This window comes from Alosa pseudoharengus, unplaced genomic scaffold, assembly GCF_046254945.1.
Source record: "Alosa pseudoharengus isolate Yale_2024_CS ecotype anadromous, Long Island Sound unplaced genomic scaffold, YU_APseudo_1.1 YU_APseudo_1.1_scf_13, whole genome shotgun sequence".
NCBI classification, from domain to species: Eukaryota; Metazoa; Chordata; class Actinopteri; order Clupeiformes; family Clupeidae; genus Alosa; species Alosa pseudoharengus.
In genome coordinates, this window is record NW_027468598.1 from 14,072,294 (window position 1) to 14,089,158 (window position 16,865).

The 16,865-nt window shown below is 46.6% G+C and overlaps 1 protein-coding gene across 1 annotated transcript; it reads left to right on the forward strand.

The window, feature by feature from the left end:
- Positions 1–7,435: 7,435 nt before the first annotated feature.
- dusp14 (dual specificity phosphatase 14) lies at positions 7,436–15,800 on the forward strand. Its single transcript, XM_076281513.1, has 2 exons — positions 7,436–7,683; positions 13,418–15,800. Exon 2 carries the CDS (start codon positions 13,569–13,571, stop codon positions 14,211–14,213), a length of 645 nt encoding a protein of 214 aa, XP_076137628.1. The 5' UTR covers positions 7,436–7,683; positions 13,418–13,568; the 3' UTR covers positions 14,214–15,800.
- The last annotated feature ends 1,065 nt before the right edge of the window (positions 15,801–16,865 follow it).

Sequence of the window (16,865 nt, forward strand, 5' to 3'; positions counted from 1 at the left end):
ACTGCAAACAGAAATATCACACTAGCAACAACTCATTATGTTTCCATTTCCTAATAATGAAGACTCCTTGTAATAACTTAATATTGTGCTGTCAATGTGGCGCAAACAAAGGCTAGAGTTGGATTATCCTTTGTGAGCAACAGCTGGCAAAAGGACGTTATGAGAACCGTTTAGACTCTCTTAAAGTGACAATGCGACATTTAACAATACACTCAAATTGGCAGAATTTCTTTAAAAAAAATAATATGTAATACATTATTGGCCTTTTGTTTTACTATAGTTGTTTGTGTTTTTTTTTTTTTTTTTTGGGGGGGGCGCCAATTTGTTGTTGCATACCCCTCAAAAAATGGGTAGCTGCACCCCTGACACACACACACACACACAGTCACGTGCACATGCACTCGTCTGCTCTCGCCCTGTTGCTCATGCTCATCTGTGAGAGTCGTGACTAACCAGAGTAGCGCTCAAATTGAAGGCTGCGCCGCCCCCACCACCACCACACTCCCTCCCTCCCTCCCTCCCTCTCTCTCTCTCCCTCACCCCATCACCACCACGCTCCCTCCCTCTCTCTCTCTCTCTCTCTCTCTCCCTCACTTCCATCACCACCACGCTCCCTCCCTCCCTCCCTCTCTCTCTTGCTCCTTCCTCATTCCCTCTCACTGCCTCTCCCTCCTTCCCTCTCTCGCAGCATCTCTCTTTCTCTCTCCCACCCTCCTTCCCTCTCTCTCTCTTCCTCTCCCTCTCTCTCTCCCTCCCTCCCTCCTCCTCCTCCTCTCTGCGTCTCCCTGCATGCAGCCTCTCTGGGAGTCCCTGCCTTATTGTGAAGAGCAAGCGGATCAATTCTCTGTGTCACTACACAGAGATGCTGCTCTGTTTGTGCCGAAAGTGTCCAGAGTTCACATTCTAAAAGGCTCTTTCAGCCATTAGACAGATACAAAAAAAACACATTGTACTAGTTTTCAATTCTTCATTCATCAAAAGAATAAAACAGGATTTAAATCCACTACCATTACATTAATCTCCCTGCTAAGTGAATAAACATTAACATAAGAAGCCAGAAAAGTAATATTCAAGACCATGCTGTTTTCATAACATAATCAGAGTGAATATGATGAGATGCTCATATGGAGTGATTTAATAGACATTTCACCTCCAGGCGGTAACATTACTATTTGAGGCAGGTGTAACATCACACCACATGCCTGCGCCTGCCTGTGAAATAAACCCATGTCCTTGGCTCCGGTATTGACATGTTCTTCCCCTTGACAATGACATGTCTGGGATTTCCATTAGCTGTAGCTAATTGTGGCCCTTCTGCTCATCATTCGTCTTTTCAGCTTGAACAAATAATTACGGAGGCTTCATAATTCGATGTTGTACAGTCAGCGTGTGTCTCGAGAATAAAAAGCAATGACCATGAATGATGTGTGGAAGGTCATCAATCATCAACACTAACAATTTCAGCCGCCATAGTGCTGACTGACCGTGTATGGCGTGTGTTTTGAGCCACTGTTGCAGTCTTTTTCTTCAAGAAATGCACTGCCATCCAGTCTGTCTGTGCACATGACCTATGTTGATGTTATTGTTGTTGTTGTTGTTGTCACTGCTGGTACAGATTGACTCTGTTTGCAGGCTCTAACTTACATGACAGACATAGAGCTGGGCCCCAACACGGTGGTCAGCCTCCCGCTGCATGTTACCCCAGCAAACACTGAGCGGTGTGGGGGTCTGTTTTACTGCTGCCACAGCAGGGGACATGAAACCACCCACCCGCGCTCACGACACAAGAGCACACACACACACACACACACACACACACACACTCGCAACACAAGCACACACACACACACACACACACACACACACACACACACACACACACACACACTCACAACACAAGCACACACACTTGCAACACAAGCACACACACACACACACTCTCTCTCTCTCACACACACACACACACACTCTCTCTCTCTCTCTCTCACACACACACACACACACGCACGAATACACTCTCTCACACACACACACCATAAAGGATTGTGTGGCACAGCTTTATTTAGACACGAGCCCTGAATGGAACCTGCCATCCCCATTCACTTCGCTGGGGTCAGCTTTCATGTATTGTTCGTGATGGTCGAAGTGTGGAAAGACTGTGGAGAACGCTGATTGTGCGTCAGATATCTTTTTTCACCCGTGACGGCTCAGAAACCTTAGCTCCCATCCACCGCTAGCTGACCACAAAGTATTTCCCGCCTGCCCATCAAGGCAATAAAAAGCAGCCGAGCTCACTGAAAACAATACCAATACAGCTGTAACAATACAGACAGGACAGAAAGCAGTGGTCAACTCACGATACATTATATAGCCACTGTCAACATTGACTGTATGGTGAGTGACAGAGATGACCACATATTTGTCACTGTTAGTCCTTTATGGCTGAAAGTGAGATACCCAAAGAGCAGTGCATCAGTGACCAGACTGATGTATCGACCTTGGCTGTGCTTCGGTCCCAAGTCCCTGGAGCGCACCTGGGCCAGGTGCGGACCGCACCGAGGCCAGGTGAGGATTGGACCTGGGCTGACCTCAGCTGCTGAACTGCGGTGGTGGTGCTGGTGGTGCCAAATGCCTCAGCGCTTTGTCATTCCAGTAAAGAGGCAACGCACTGCAGTCACTAGCTACTCCTATTCCAAGGCAATTAACTGGCCTCCTGATGCCAGGACCAGCGTTGGCTACACCAGCTCCCTCAGCTAACTCACTCACAGTGCAGCACACATTCAGCCTCTGGTCTGGACACCAATCTCCCTGGACTCAAACCGAATCCTCTGTCCTGCCTGGAAGGTGCCCTCCTCCATGGCATCTTACCAGGAGTTGGCCCGTAAGTCACTTTAATATACGTAAGTACTGTAAGTCATTATCTATTCAAAACAAAGGTGGAGTCAATTGCCACATACAGTGCACAATTTGTTACTAGATAGCTTCTTCTTCCAGGTTCTCACAAATCATTGACCCTCTCACTGACACTGGACTCCATGCTGAAGGCTGGTATCCTGGGAGACTTGAGCAGTTCAGAGAGCTTCTCCTGACTCTGAGTGTGTGTGTGTGTGTGTCTGAGTGTGTGTGTATATGTGTGTGTGTGTGTGAATGTGTGAGTGTGTATATGTATGTGTGTGTGAGTGGTGTTTGGGGGGGGGGGGCACAGGGCCAGGCGATTCTCACAGTCTCCGGAGGGTCAGGATAACAGAGCGCCGCACGCCAGCAGGTCTGGAACTCTGCTGCGAGTTCTATTCCAGCTCTCGCCCTGGCACCGCGATATGGGTGAGCCGCCACGTCCGACATTCCAGCCACCGTATTTAATTAGAGCCCGTCCCCCCTGCGATCCTGATAGTCATCTTTGTTCGCCCATGGATGATGGAGTGTTTGGCCGTTCACGGGCCAATAATTTGGCTCGGGGTGAGTTGACAGGCACAAGCAACAGGTTTGGAGGAGAGGGGAGTTAAGAGATCAAGAGACGCACAGCCTGCTGCAACCCACACAAAGTGACCTCTGGAAAGCCTGGGCTTTGAAGATGACTTACAATTAAAAAAAAAACATTCTCATAATCATTAGCCCCCCCTTCTCTATTTTTCTCTCTCCTCCTGTCTGTCTCTCTCCATCACTCTCTTCTCTGTATCTCTATCTTTTTTCTCTGTTTCTATCTCACCTACTATCTTAGACCTCTCTGTTTATATTTCTCTCTCGTGTGTACCTCTTTCTCTCTCTCTCTCTCTCCATCTCTCTCTCTCTCTCTCTCTCTCTCTCTCTGAGGGAATGTGGCTGTTGTCAGATGCATTCTGCCCATGCTGGCTGCCTGGCTTGTCAGGGTCATTGTAGATGCTGTGGCTCCCCATCCATCCCAACTGTGGGAAGGGAAGCATATTAAACTGCACTGTCCCACAGGAGTCACTCTGACTCATCTGACATTTCACTCTTATTCCAATCTCATCCCCTACCCTCACTCTCTCAATCTCTCTATCTCTTGCTCACTCTCTTTCTCTCATTCTCTTTTTTCTCTCCTTCACTCTGTCCTCCTACATTTCTCTCTCCTGGTTATTTTTTTTCTCTCTCTCTCTTTTTGTCACTCTCCTCTTCTTGTTCTCTTTGTCTCTCTCCCTCTCTTTCTCTCCTCTCTCTCTCTCCCTCTCTTGGTATCTCATTTACTCACTCACTCACTGTGCCATATTTCATTGTATTCTTCCGTGCTGCTGTATATTAAAAGAGCGTGCCCTTCGCTCCCTCTGTTATAAATATGCATGGGTTTGTACTCCATGGGGCTTTTATCACGGGGGCTCTGAAGGACCATGTGAATAAGCACTGCACATTACTCACTTTGAATTCAGCCCCAGACTGTGCGGGCAAGTGGTGACATGGAATGAAGATGTCGTACAAGGGGTATTTGCCTCTCTCTCTCTCTCTCTCTCTCTCTCTCTCTCTCTCTCTCTCTCTCTCTCTCTCTCTCTCTCTCTCTCTCTCTTCTCCTTGTACTGTTTCACTACATCAGAGCTGTGTGCCAGGTCAGGTGTGCTCTCCTCATCGTCCCCCCTCTTTTACTCTTGGTTCTTTATTTTCCCTCCATTCTTCTTCACATTCTCTCTCCATGTGATTGAGGTTGTTATCCTCCAACCACACTGTTTAGGGTAGAAGACATGACCACTGCATCCTTACCATTGACCTCCACCCTTTCGTCCACTCCACCCCCCCCTCCAACAACTTTTGATGCAAATGTGTTTTGTTTTTTCTCGACAGTGGATTGTGCGAGTTGAAAGAGTTACCGCATCAAAGCTGACTCTGCTTTATGAGGGGGCCTGAGAGATGTACTGAAAGACCAGTGTCAAATGTGCTATCCATAGAAGCCCAGCAAGCTCACACTCAGGTTTTCCAGCGTCCAGTAAACTAAACAACCCCAGGTTTTTTGCAGGTTGTATACACCTGGCTGGCATTTCCAGCTGGGTTGGATGAGGCCACTCAGTTAGGAAAGTGTTGGCATTTTAGGTAGATGTTTTTACCAAACCTGTACTCAGTAGTTATTTGGATTCTTTTTTTTTTTTCAAGTGAATTGATTTAAGTGGAATTGACAGGTAAGGAAAAAGGGCAGTTATTAACCTCACATTAAATAAAATTGGATTATTCAGAGAATTTCAGAGAGAAGGAAGGTCAAGAGGAATGGTCTCAAATCTCTCGTATCCACATCACACTGTGCTACCAAAGAAGGCCATTGCTCTTTGGACATCCTTAATATGGGGTCACTTGCAACCTCGTCACACATACCACACTGGCTTTTCCATTACACAGCTTGAGTCAACAGATTAGATTGCAGATTTTTCCCTAAGGACAATTGTCTCGTCATGTCTATTTTTACAGTCCCATTTCTGTAACTTCACACACCTACCTGACCTGTGTCTGTCTGACTGCTCCCTTGTCTGGCTGAGTGTGTGTTTTTTCCCTGTTAAAATGTTGCTGCACATCACAGCTGGTGTATTTTTAGATACGTGATGTACACATCTCAATATCTCAGCCAAGCAGCTAAGAAGCAAACAGAAATGCTTGCAACCTCCCCATCCTACAATATATTGGTAAGACTGAGGAAGATCCACCAGTGATTACTGAGCATTATATACTGTCAATGTATGGAGAAGGTCCTTAATACAAACTGAGAACAGCTGAGCAGTTAACATGCTGGATATGATTCAAAGCATCTTTGTAATTTTGTATGGGATCAAGGGATTTGTGTTCAATTCAGTTCCTTCACTTCCTCCTGTTCACAAATGCATTGAAGCTCCAGTAAGCTGCTTCGGTGGACCACCCTGGGTGAGCGGGGCCCGCTAAGTGGGATATGTAGGGTTTAGTGGAGAGAAGATGTGATTGATTGCAGTGTACAGAGCACATATCCACATGGAGGTAAATAGACAGGGGAATGGATACAGCATTTTTGTGTGCTTTTATTCTGACTTTTTCTGAACAGTCTCTTTGTTTGTCCTTGCTACTCTCTTTACTCTCTCTGTCTCGCTCTCTTCTATATCTCACTCTCTCACTCTTTCTCTCTGTCTCTCTCTCTCTCTCCTGCACTCTAAGGCACCATAGAGAGTAGTAATGTGAGTAGAGGGAGCCATCCCCTGGGTTCGGTCCCTTTGCAAAAGTGGTCAAAAACATCCTCGGGTTCCCTTCTGCGCTCAGGCGGGAGAGGGCTATCAAGTTTGCCCCTGACCTCTTCTGTTTCTTTCTCTATTTCTTTGTTGTTTTTGTGTGTGTGTGTGTGTGTGCGTGCGTGCGTGCGTGCGTGCATGCGTGCGTGCGCGTGTGTGTGTGTGTGTGTGTGCGTGTGTGAGTGTGTGTGTGTGTGTGTGTATGTGTGTGTGTGTGAAAGGGACCAACAAGGGTGTATCTGTTTTTCAGAGGAAAGTTGAGTGGTCACTCTCAAGACCTACAGTAAGCACCTAGACATGACAAATTTCATTGAACTACAACTTGTCATTTTTTATTGAAATAGACCAGTAAACACCTGAATTTGTCAGCTTTTGTTCTGTCACCAAATAGGCAATGCAGTACTTTCTCTAAATGTGCCTTAGATCCATTAGCCTGACGTAGTCATACTCAAGTCTGGAATGGCACCCAGGCTATAGATCCATACTTGCAAATAGTAACACAGAACAGACATGTTATCACTTATGGATAATGAATGATTGCTGATTGAAGAATTGTGCAAAGGAGATTTACACAGGTGTATCAGAGATTCAGACTTTTGCAAGGAATCTCTGCCAACTGTGAATAGATGTTTGGAGTCTTTGATAGCATCTATGATAACTGTTTTGCAAAAGGGTGTGACAAATGTGTAAACCCAATAAAAATTTGTGAGCACATTTGCAAGAGATGACTTCTGCTGTACAAAGAAGGTGTTAATGAAGACAAAGTGGATCCCAGTTTCTTTAAGCAGGTCAAAGCAATCGAGAAATACTATACAAATTGAATTCTAGACTACCACAGGTCACCATCAACTGTACACCTATGACCCTTAACACCTTGTGTATGCCTGGGCTTTTAGATTGTTCCTATATCTGCAAGATTATCTATGTATTCTGCTTTCCCCTCTGTATACCATAAGAGGGAAATCACAGGGTGGTAGGTTTTTAATTTCGTCACAAATAACGAGAGATTTAGTGTGGAGATGTGTGTGGAGAGGTTTTACGGAATGAATGGTATGCAATCCAAACCTCTTGAGCCTTTCCATCACGTCGTGATTCCAGCACTATTCATTGACAGAGCATTTGTTGCATCCCTCAGCCAGGCAGTTGAACCGCTCAACGTTGCTCAGGGGGAGGCGCCTCTCCTCTCTCTCCGTATCTCAGGCAGCTTCTTTTTCAGCACCGAATATTTCTTGCTCTCTCGCACGCTCACGCGGAGTGCTCACTAAGGTTTGCTCCGACCAAAAGAACCCCACAGGTCACGGAGTTTTCTTTCTCTGTCGATTTCGCAGAAGTATGAGATGCATTTGGGCTGGGTCTAGTTGACACAAATTACATTTGTTGTCGACTATTGAGCCGAATTGCTGTCTGTGGCGAACGACGAGGAGTTGAGTGTCAGCTATCTGGTTTAGGAAGCGGCGCTCTGGCATCGCCACATCAACGCTTCACTCGGAGTGCTGTGGTAAGTTGAACTGTACAGATCACTTGACACATGTAACTAACTAATTGGGAATGTCACCATGATCAATAACATAAAGATGGTGCGATTTAATTCTTGTTGAATTTTAATGAAGAAGTGCGCATCCACAAATGCCGTTTTTTATTGGGTTTTGATGTAGGCGATATATCAACGATTTACATGTGTTATAATATTGGTTTGTTTAAGTGCTCCAAGTGGACATAACGATCTCCGAGAGCTTTAAAATCTAGTAAAGTGCACGAATACGTCAGCACGGGAGGTCTTTGAGGCTTTTCATTGAGAGCGGTTGGATCGGCTACCTGTAGCCTATACTCTTACAGTGACTCAACCTGTTTGGAATTCCTGTGTTATGCTATCAAATAAAACCCTTTCAAACTTCATCTGTGCATATCATGTTGCAGTTCTCATATTTAATTTACAAAATTGCATATCATTGCCCCTTAATTGTGGCTTTCTCGTGGTCCAGTATCTCCAACAGATCTAGGCGTGTTTTAATCACTAAATAGGCTCCTGACAGCAAATATGTGGTTAATGAGAATGACAGGACAATCTGACCAGTAGGATCACCAGCTTGGCACGACAGTCATTTTGGTTAATATTGGCTGATATTCACATGGCGCTTCCATGCAGAATAATGCCGATCTATATTCATCACACATGATTTATCCACTAGGCTACTTCATCTACAGTATCGTTTTCAGTTTTCTCATCAGAGGCAGTTGTGGTGGAAACCATGTGGGTTTCTAAAACTCGCAATGAGTAGGCCTATCGCCGCACCTCTTTCAAATACTGCATTCTGCACGACACACAGCTCCCTTCATTGACAATTTCTGCCCCGCTCACCTTGCTCATCTCTTAATTTTCGAGGCCATGTCAGTCGAATGACTGTACTTGCCTCAGCTTTCCTAGTTTACTGTTAAGCTCTTATGTTTTATTTTGGTAACACACAATAGCAGTCACTGATATTAATCAAGTCCCTTGTACAAAGAACGGCTGTGCTTTGATTGTAGAAAGAATCCCGCAAGGCTATCTATTCAAAGGCCTAAGATACTTTGGCGCAACAGGTGTGTGTTCTGTTTGTTTCTTTAGTGAAAATCGTTTGCAAAAATGTTGCTCTCTTAGAATTAAAAACTCTTTAAAAACTCGTTCGGTCATAAGTGGTAAGTGGATAGCTGCAGCTTGTTACGGCTAAGAAACCGCAGGAGTATGAATCTGCACGTTAAGCACACTGCACACGGGATGTTGATCCGAGCCCCCAAAAGCAATACTCTCTTTTTGTGTGTCTGTGTGTGTTTTTTATTTTGATTTTTACGCACATTTTTAGGTCTAGAGCTTGACACAGCTGGTACACCCAAGGGGCCTTGTCTCTATAGGAATATATGCTCACTTTCTAAGAACACTTTCACACCTTTTATTCTAAAACTGTCTTTAAACTGTGCCACCCTGTCCCTCTCGTTCCCCTGTCTTCCTGCAAGGTGTGTTATTATTAGCAAGGTCCTGGGCTGAGTCTCTGTGTACAGTTTCTATGACTGCAGCAGTGATATGAAACATGTCCTCCCTCCACACTAAGGCTTCACTATTTGCAGGGAGGTGGCAGGTTCAGTCACACAGGAGTGCAGTCACAACGTACGAGCTCTCCAGCCTCGTCCTGACTGGGTAGCAGAAATGAATCAGAGGCTGAATTAGCTCTGAACAAACACCACTGTGCTTATGATCATGAAACAAATGAGTGGCCTGGCCTTTTGAGCTGACCAATAATGACTAGAGTCTGCAGTGGCATCGCCAGGGATGGTGGTGGGGCTTGAATGAGAGCTGTTTGCCTTAGGCATACTATGCAGTATAGATTATAGAGTCTAGTTTAATAGTACAGTCAGTGTAGAATATATAGGTTGAGATTTTTTAAATTGCCCACAATGTATTGCTAGTCTCTAGTATAATGTTATAATTGGTTAATCATTGTATATTAGGTGTAAATTAACCTAAATTAGTTTAAATATAACTTGTAAGTTTGAGTTTGAAGGATGCTCACTGATGCTTGTTGAGATAAACTAAATGCCATGCATGCAGACTGCAAGTTGAGTATTAGGTGCTAATCCAAGTCGCAATAATGACAGTCAAAGCTCAGTCTCCTCATTTTCCCACCTGTGGCATGGGGGAGATGGAAGTGCCAGGCCGCCGCCATCTTGGATCTCTGGTGTCTCGGCTTGGCGTCTCACGTTTCCGCCACTGCTGGCAGAGGTGGAAACGGAGCTCCTCGGAATCCACAGGGTGCGGCGTGCTAAACGAAGCAAAGCAGTGGGGGGGAAATCAGTAGGGGTTTGCTGTGGTGCAGGCCCATGGTGCTGACAGAGGCCGAAACACACACTGAGTGATGGGCTGGAGTGTTTGACGTGCGGACTGTGAGGTGGTGGCGTGGTTGCCGTGCCAGACAGATGGCCCCTCACACACACACACACACACACACACGCACACACACTCACACACACACATTCACACACACTCACACACACACACACACACACGCACACACACTCACACACACACATTCACACACACTCACACACACGCACGCACACACACACACACATACACACACACACACTCACACACACACACACACACACTAAGGCGTCTGCGGTGTTTACAGCACATGGAGGGAGACACAAAGCAGAGAGGGTTCTTGGGATCAGTTAGATCGTTAGTCCCTCTAATGCTAGCATCTGCTCAGAATAAACATAGAGATAGCGAAGCAGCATAGACCTACCTCATGTCCTTATAAGGACATCTCATCATGGGTGTGGATTTGCTGTTTTGTGTTTCTTAGTGGTGAGCCAATCGTGTGGTCTCTTTTTTAATGTTCCAGTGGACAAGGCTTTTTCTGTTTGTTCCTCTCTCTCTCCCTTTCTCCCTCTCTCTCTCCCTCTCTCTCTCTCCCCTGTTCCTCTTCTCCTGCTGACTTGGGTGGCTGCCACTGCTTCTGCCCCTGTGTGGTCAGTAGGTCACTGCAGCAAGGTCATGTTTTTATTATTCTTGTCCCTGGCATCTCTTTCGCTCTCCTTCTCTTTCTCTCTCTCTCTCTCTGTCTGTCTCTCTCACTGAAGCAGCTTTGGATGGGCCAATATGACAGGGGAAGGGGGGTGGGGGGGTTTGGGATCCCCTTTATATTCCAGGCATATCATTTGATTACTCCCCGTCATCTGATTACAGTAAATTCCCACTTTGTTTTGCCCATATTTCTGAGCCTGCCATTACCACTGTTAGACCTACAGCATCAGCCCCAGTCAGCCCCAGTTGGCACTCTCTCCTTTCAGCTGGGTCTTGTTGAGGGATGATTGGCAGTTGCTGAAAGAAGAATGCTGTTCCTTGCTCGAGAGGACAGTTTTTTTCCGCTTTTTTTTCGCTCAATCTTTCATCACCGGTCGGGTTCCCCAGGGATGGGCAGACAAGCAGGCAGGCAGGCAGGTCGCTGTCCACTGGATCTCGGGGAAAAGCACGGGCTACAGGTGCACACGACAGACCCAAACTGGGACAGCTGGGCTCTTATTGATGGGGAAATTGTCCCTAGACCTGTGGGAGCCTGGGATTAATGCACATCAGTGCTGGAGAGAGGGTGTGTGTGTGTGTGTTTTCTGTGTGTTTTCTCTCTCCCTCTCTCTCTCTCTCTCTCTCTCTCTCTCTTTCTATCTCTCTGTCTTCACATTATTGAAGCAACACTTCTCCCACACACAAGACATTTCTGTGCCAGCAGGCAAAATCTGTCGCTGTAATATATTAGTTTTCTGTGACCGACTGCGTTTGACAGTGACTGAGAGAGGCCGAGACACCTTGTGAATATGAGTGCATATGTGATATAGGAGAGAATGTGAGGAAGAGAGAGAGAGAGAGAGAGAGAGAGAGAGCAAGAGAGAGAGGGAGAGACAACGCAGGTGTTGCCTGTACCCTGTTGCATTCATATTTAATCAGTTTGGTTTGATCTTTCAGGCATGTACAGAGTGTAGACCTGGGTAACAAAAAAGAGTCTGTGTAATGCCAGAGGTTTCCAACAACACACATTATGTGCGCATGCGTGTAAGGGAACGAGATTGTATGTGTATGAGTCTGTGTGCGTGTGTGTGTGTGTGGGGCAGAGTGTGTATTTGTATATGTGAGTGAATTTACGAGAGTGAGTTATGAGAGTGAATTATAAGTGATTTTGGGTGTATATGTGTGTGTGTGTGTGTGTGAGTGGGGGGGGGGGGGGGGGTGCAGAGTGTGTATTTCTGTATGTGAGTGAATTTACAAGAGTGAATTATGAGTGATTCTGGGTGTGTGTGTGTGTGTGTGTGTGTGTGATTCAGTCTAAGTATGTGCATGATATGTATGCGATGGGAGCACTACGTTCAGTGTGCAGATGTCCTCAGTGGCTTGTAGCAGCCACGAGATTTCAGTTCTCAGCAGGAGACCCTGTCCCCTGGGTGTGTGTGTTTCTGTCTGTGTGTGTGTATGTGTGTGCGTGTGTGTGTGTGTGTGTGCGTGTGTCAGATGTAAGGCCTCCAGCAGGCTTGGTCCTCCGTGCTCAGCTGTGTTGTAATCTAACATTAGCGCCTCGGTGTACGCCCAGATAAGCTGTGATGATGAGCGGGGGGTTACTGTCATCATTTTATATCACATAACGTAATAATACTCTGCAGTCTGCTGAAATAGCATTAGGCTTGCATTGTTTACATAGGCACACAGCTCTGCAATATTACATCGTATTTTATACTTCATTCATAGCTGTCAATTTCTCATTCCTCAAGGGTTGCATTGACAAACAGATTAGTTTACGCCGTTGTTATGGGCAAATAACACTTGCAGTTGGGATAGTGAAAAATCTGTAAACACTTGTTTTTCATAAATGGCCATTAACTAAACACACCTCGGCTCAAGCAAGGACTGATCACTCCTTGAGTTAAGAGGCTTCACAACCCCATCTAGTCTGCTTGTGTGTGTGTGTGTGTGTATGTGTGTGTGTGTGTGTATGTGTGTGCGTGTGCATGAGATTTGCTTTTGACACAAATGTTGTTTGATGAGACACGGTGCGTCCCTTGCTTTCCTCTCTGCTTTGCATGCTGTGTGTGTATCCCCCATTCCCTCACACAAACACACACACACACACACTCACACACCCTTCTTCTCTGGCGGCCCTGGTAATGGTTTTCCTCGCGCTGCCGAGACCACCGCCTCACTTATCATCGCCGCCTAACGACCTCCGGTCACGGCTTGATTAATACAGATGCCGAAGCCCGCCAAGCAGAAACGGCACCCATGGCTCTCCACCCTTCTCCACCCCACCCCACCTCTCACACCCACCCCACCCCACCCCACCCTGCCGCCAGTACACTGAGTCATGGCGCCGCGGCGAGGCTCGGGGAGAGAAGCATTCGGGTCGACGCCGATGGGGGGTGGGGGGTTGGGGGGGGGGACCATCTGCTGGGGTACGGCAGCTTCCGCTGCACCGCAATGAACTCATCATCCCCCAGTGGCGGCCGGCCCAGCCGAGCAGGAAAATGCTGCCTGATGGCTGCCTCACTGTTGAGTCATCTGAATGCCGTCTGTGGCAGAGGCTTGGGATTCAGTCAGAGATTCAGTGGCATGCTTGAATCGTTTTTTTTTTATTTTTTGAAAGAAAATATGTGTGTGTTGTTCTGTTCTTTGTTTTTGGGTTCACGTGTTTCTCATTTCTGATCTGTTGCAGGGCAGGCAGACGATCGCAGTTCTTCAAGGTGCATAATGGTCTGCAGGATCACGATGACAGTACATCAGTGAAAGAAGACCTGCAAGCACATCCAGATTCCTCTTGAGCAACTCTCGACTTCCCTGACTCGTTTTATTGCATTTTGTCCACCATGGGCTCCCGTAGTCAGGGATTCCTCCACCATCACCACCACCATCACCACCCGCACCACAGGACCTCCATGGTGCCGGCCACAATTCCCCGTCTCATGCCCGAGTCCAGCAGCCTCCTGGGGGGCATCGCCCAGATCACGCCCTCCCTGTTCCTCAGCAGGGGCAACGTGGCGTCCAACCGCAGCCTGCTGCTCTCTAAGGGCATCACGTGCGTGGTCAACGCCACCATCGAGCTGCCCAACTTCAACTGGCCGCACGTGGAGTACGTGAAGGTTCCGCTGGCCGACGCGCCGCACTCGCCCATCGCGCTCTACTTCGACAGCATCGCCGACAAGATCCACAGCGTGGGCCGCAAGCGCGGCGCCGTGCTCGTCCACTGCGCGGCCGGCGTCAGCCGCTCGGCGTCGCTCTGCCTGGCCTACCTCATGAAGTACCACCGCGTGTCGCTGGCCGAGGCGCACGCCTGGGTCAAGGCCCGCCGGCCGGTCATCCGGCCCAACGGCGGCTTCTGGCGCCAGCTCATCGAGTACGAGCGCAAGTTGTTCGGACGCAGCTCCGTCAAGATGGTGCAGACGCCCTACGGCGTGGTGCCCGACGTCTACGAGAGGGACCGCAGGAACCTGGTGCCCTACTGGAGCATGTAGAGGGCTGGGGGGGGGCAAGAACGGGAGTCGGGGTGGACCAAGGGGAGAGGGTGGTTCCCACGCTGAGCTGAAGAGAAAGACAGTGAAACAAGAGAGGATGGATGGATGGATGGATGGATGGATAGATAGATGGATGGATGGATGGAGTGATGGAGGATTATTTGGCTGATGGCTGTTCTTCGTGTTGACTGTCTTCCTGGAGGGAAACCCATTCTCCTGCTAGACTCAAGAACTTCTGGCGTTGTGTCCAGCCCCCGACCCCCCTGGAGAGAGGTGTGTGTGGTGGTGATGGTGGTGTGTGCGGGCCACTCACTCGTTCGTCTGAAGCTTAACACCTAACATGTCTGAGGAAAAAAAAAAGCACTTTTTGAGGTTTTTTAGGGAGCAGGAAGGGCCACTGCCTCTGTGCTGCTAATGCTAAAGCTAACCAACAGGCTAACCCAGACAGTGAGAGAGAGAGAGAGAAGGGTGTGGTGATGCAGGTCAAGAGTGACCACTGGAGTTCTATGATGACCTTGAGAATGTCCTGAGGCTTCTGTGTGTGTTAATACAAGGGACCCAGGAAGTGGTGTGGGGTTGATTTGGGGCTTCTTCATAGCTGAAGAAACACACACACACACACACACACACACACACACACACACACACACACACACACACACACACACACACACACACGTACATACACACATACACACATATGTACATACATACATAAACACACGCACGCGCGCGCGCACGCGCACACGCACACACACGCACACGCACACGCACACGCACACGCACACACACACACACACGCACACACACACACACACGCACACACACACACACTCAACCTGGTGTCATATGTAAGAGCATTTTGACACACATGCACACACACATTGGTCTCCCTTCAAATTTGATGTTGGTGTTGGTATCGTGCCAGTTTTGCTGTCGTCTTTTACTGTGAGTGGCAGCAGTCTGCTCCAGTACATTGTAGCACTTATTAAATTCTATAAATTACTGTACAGAAAGAGAAAGAAAGGGGACTTTAGAGTGCACAGGTCATACAAGGAAGAAACAGTGTAATGACATAACATGATGCACTACAACTTAAGTGTATAAGGTCTATAAATAAATCTTTCTTTATTTCCATATCAGTCTCTGTATATATAAAGGAAAGGAAGATTATTCTAAAGGGATAATATGCAAGAATAGTATTTATGGTGCTTTTAAAGGATGGTTTCCTTCTTAACGGGAATGCCCCCGACTTTCTATATGTTAACTGTTACCGAAAGCTTTTCACAAAAGAGATAGGCAGGGTTATGAAGGTCCGGTCCAAAATGACCGTCACTTAACCTCTTTTTGTCTACTTATATTTACATACATTTGTCTTAGATTAGTAGTTTCTTTTCAGATCTTCTTGGTTATCAACATTGTAATTTTATAAACAGGAGGCTGCTCTTGGTATATTGCGAAAAAGGAAAAGCTTTTTAAAAACATCCATGTTAAGTCCTTAATCACTGATATCTTAAAATGACTAATGGTAAACTGCTTCTGTTTGAAAATGAAAGAACAGAAAAATAAATTAAAAGTTTTATCTGTTCATGTTTCATAACATACTTTCACGGCATGTACTCCCTGAACAGCTTTCAAATTAAAGAAACAACCTGTTAGATGAACCTGATCTGATCTGATAAATAATGTGGCCACATTTTTGTGTAACATCAGTAATCCTTGAACCTTCCCTCACAGTACAAAAAAGACACATCTGAAGATGAATTGACATTTTTCTAGGTCAAGTAAGGGCCGAGTGTGCTTAGCCATAAAACTTGGAACTAAATGATAAATTCCACGGCAGCTGTTCAGTACCAATGGATTCCTCAATTTGACTTTTGATAAGTGACTGATATTCTCTAACCCAGAGCAAGGGCCGTACTGAGAAAGAACATTTGTCCTGGACTTCTCTGGAGGGCCAGTGATGTCTCAGATAGGGCTAGACTAAACCTCATGCACATTTAGTTTTACATTTCTAATGTGGTCATTTAGCAGACGCTTTTATCCAAAGCGACTTACACATGTCAAGTTTTCATGGTCCACCAGTCAACCAAGGCAGTGCCCACCCAGACTTAGTCCTTGGGCTTTATGATGGCCGGTAAACAACTGCTACATAGTGACTGCTTTTTAAAAATAAAATACCTCACTGCACACGTTTGCTTCTTCCCCCTAAATGATTGAATGTCATTGTCTAGAAATGACTGTAAGTATTGAATTCATCTGAAGCCATTGCAGCAGAGGATGGGATGTTTTATTTCCCAGGATTTCATCATTTTCATCACTCGAGACACCCCAACAATTATGTTTAATGGTTCTCATCTGATTTCCGCGGGAGCGAACAAGCGCAAAATAAATTCCTCTCCGATGGCAACGTGTCTGTTTGGCAAGATCTTGTGCATATTCAGTTACTATGGTTTGTGTGAAAAACTGATCCTTCTTGCCTGTGGTCCCAACACCCAGTAGCAGGGGATTAACTGGTTTGCCAAAGACTTCTGCAAGACAAAGCTCATTTCTGTGCAAATGATAAGGGACTAGAGGCTTGTGTTTTTACACCTTGATGAGTGGCACTGAAATGCCTTTGTTGTATAAACAACGTTTCTGCCTAAGAACATA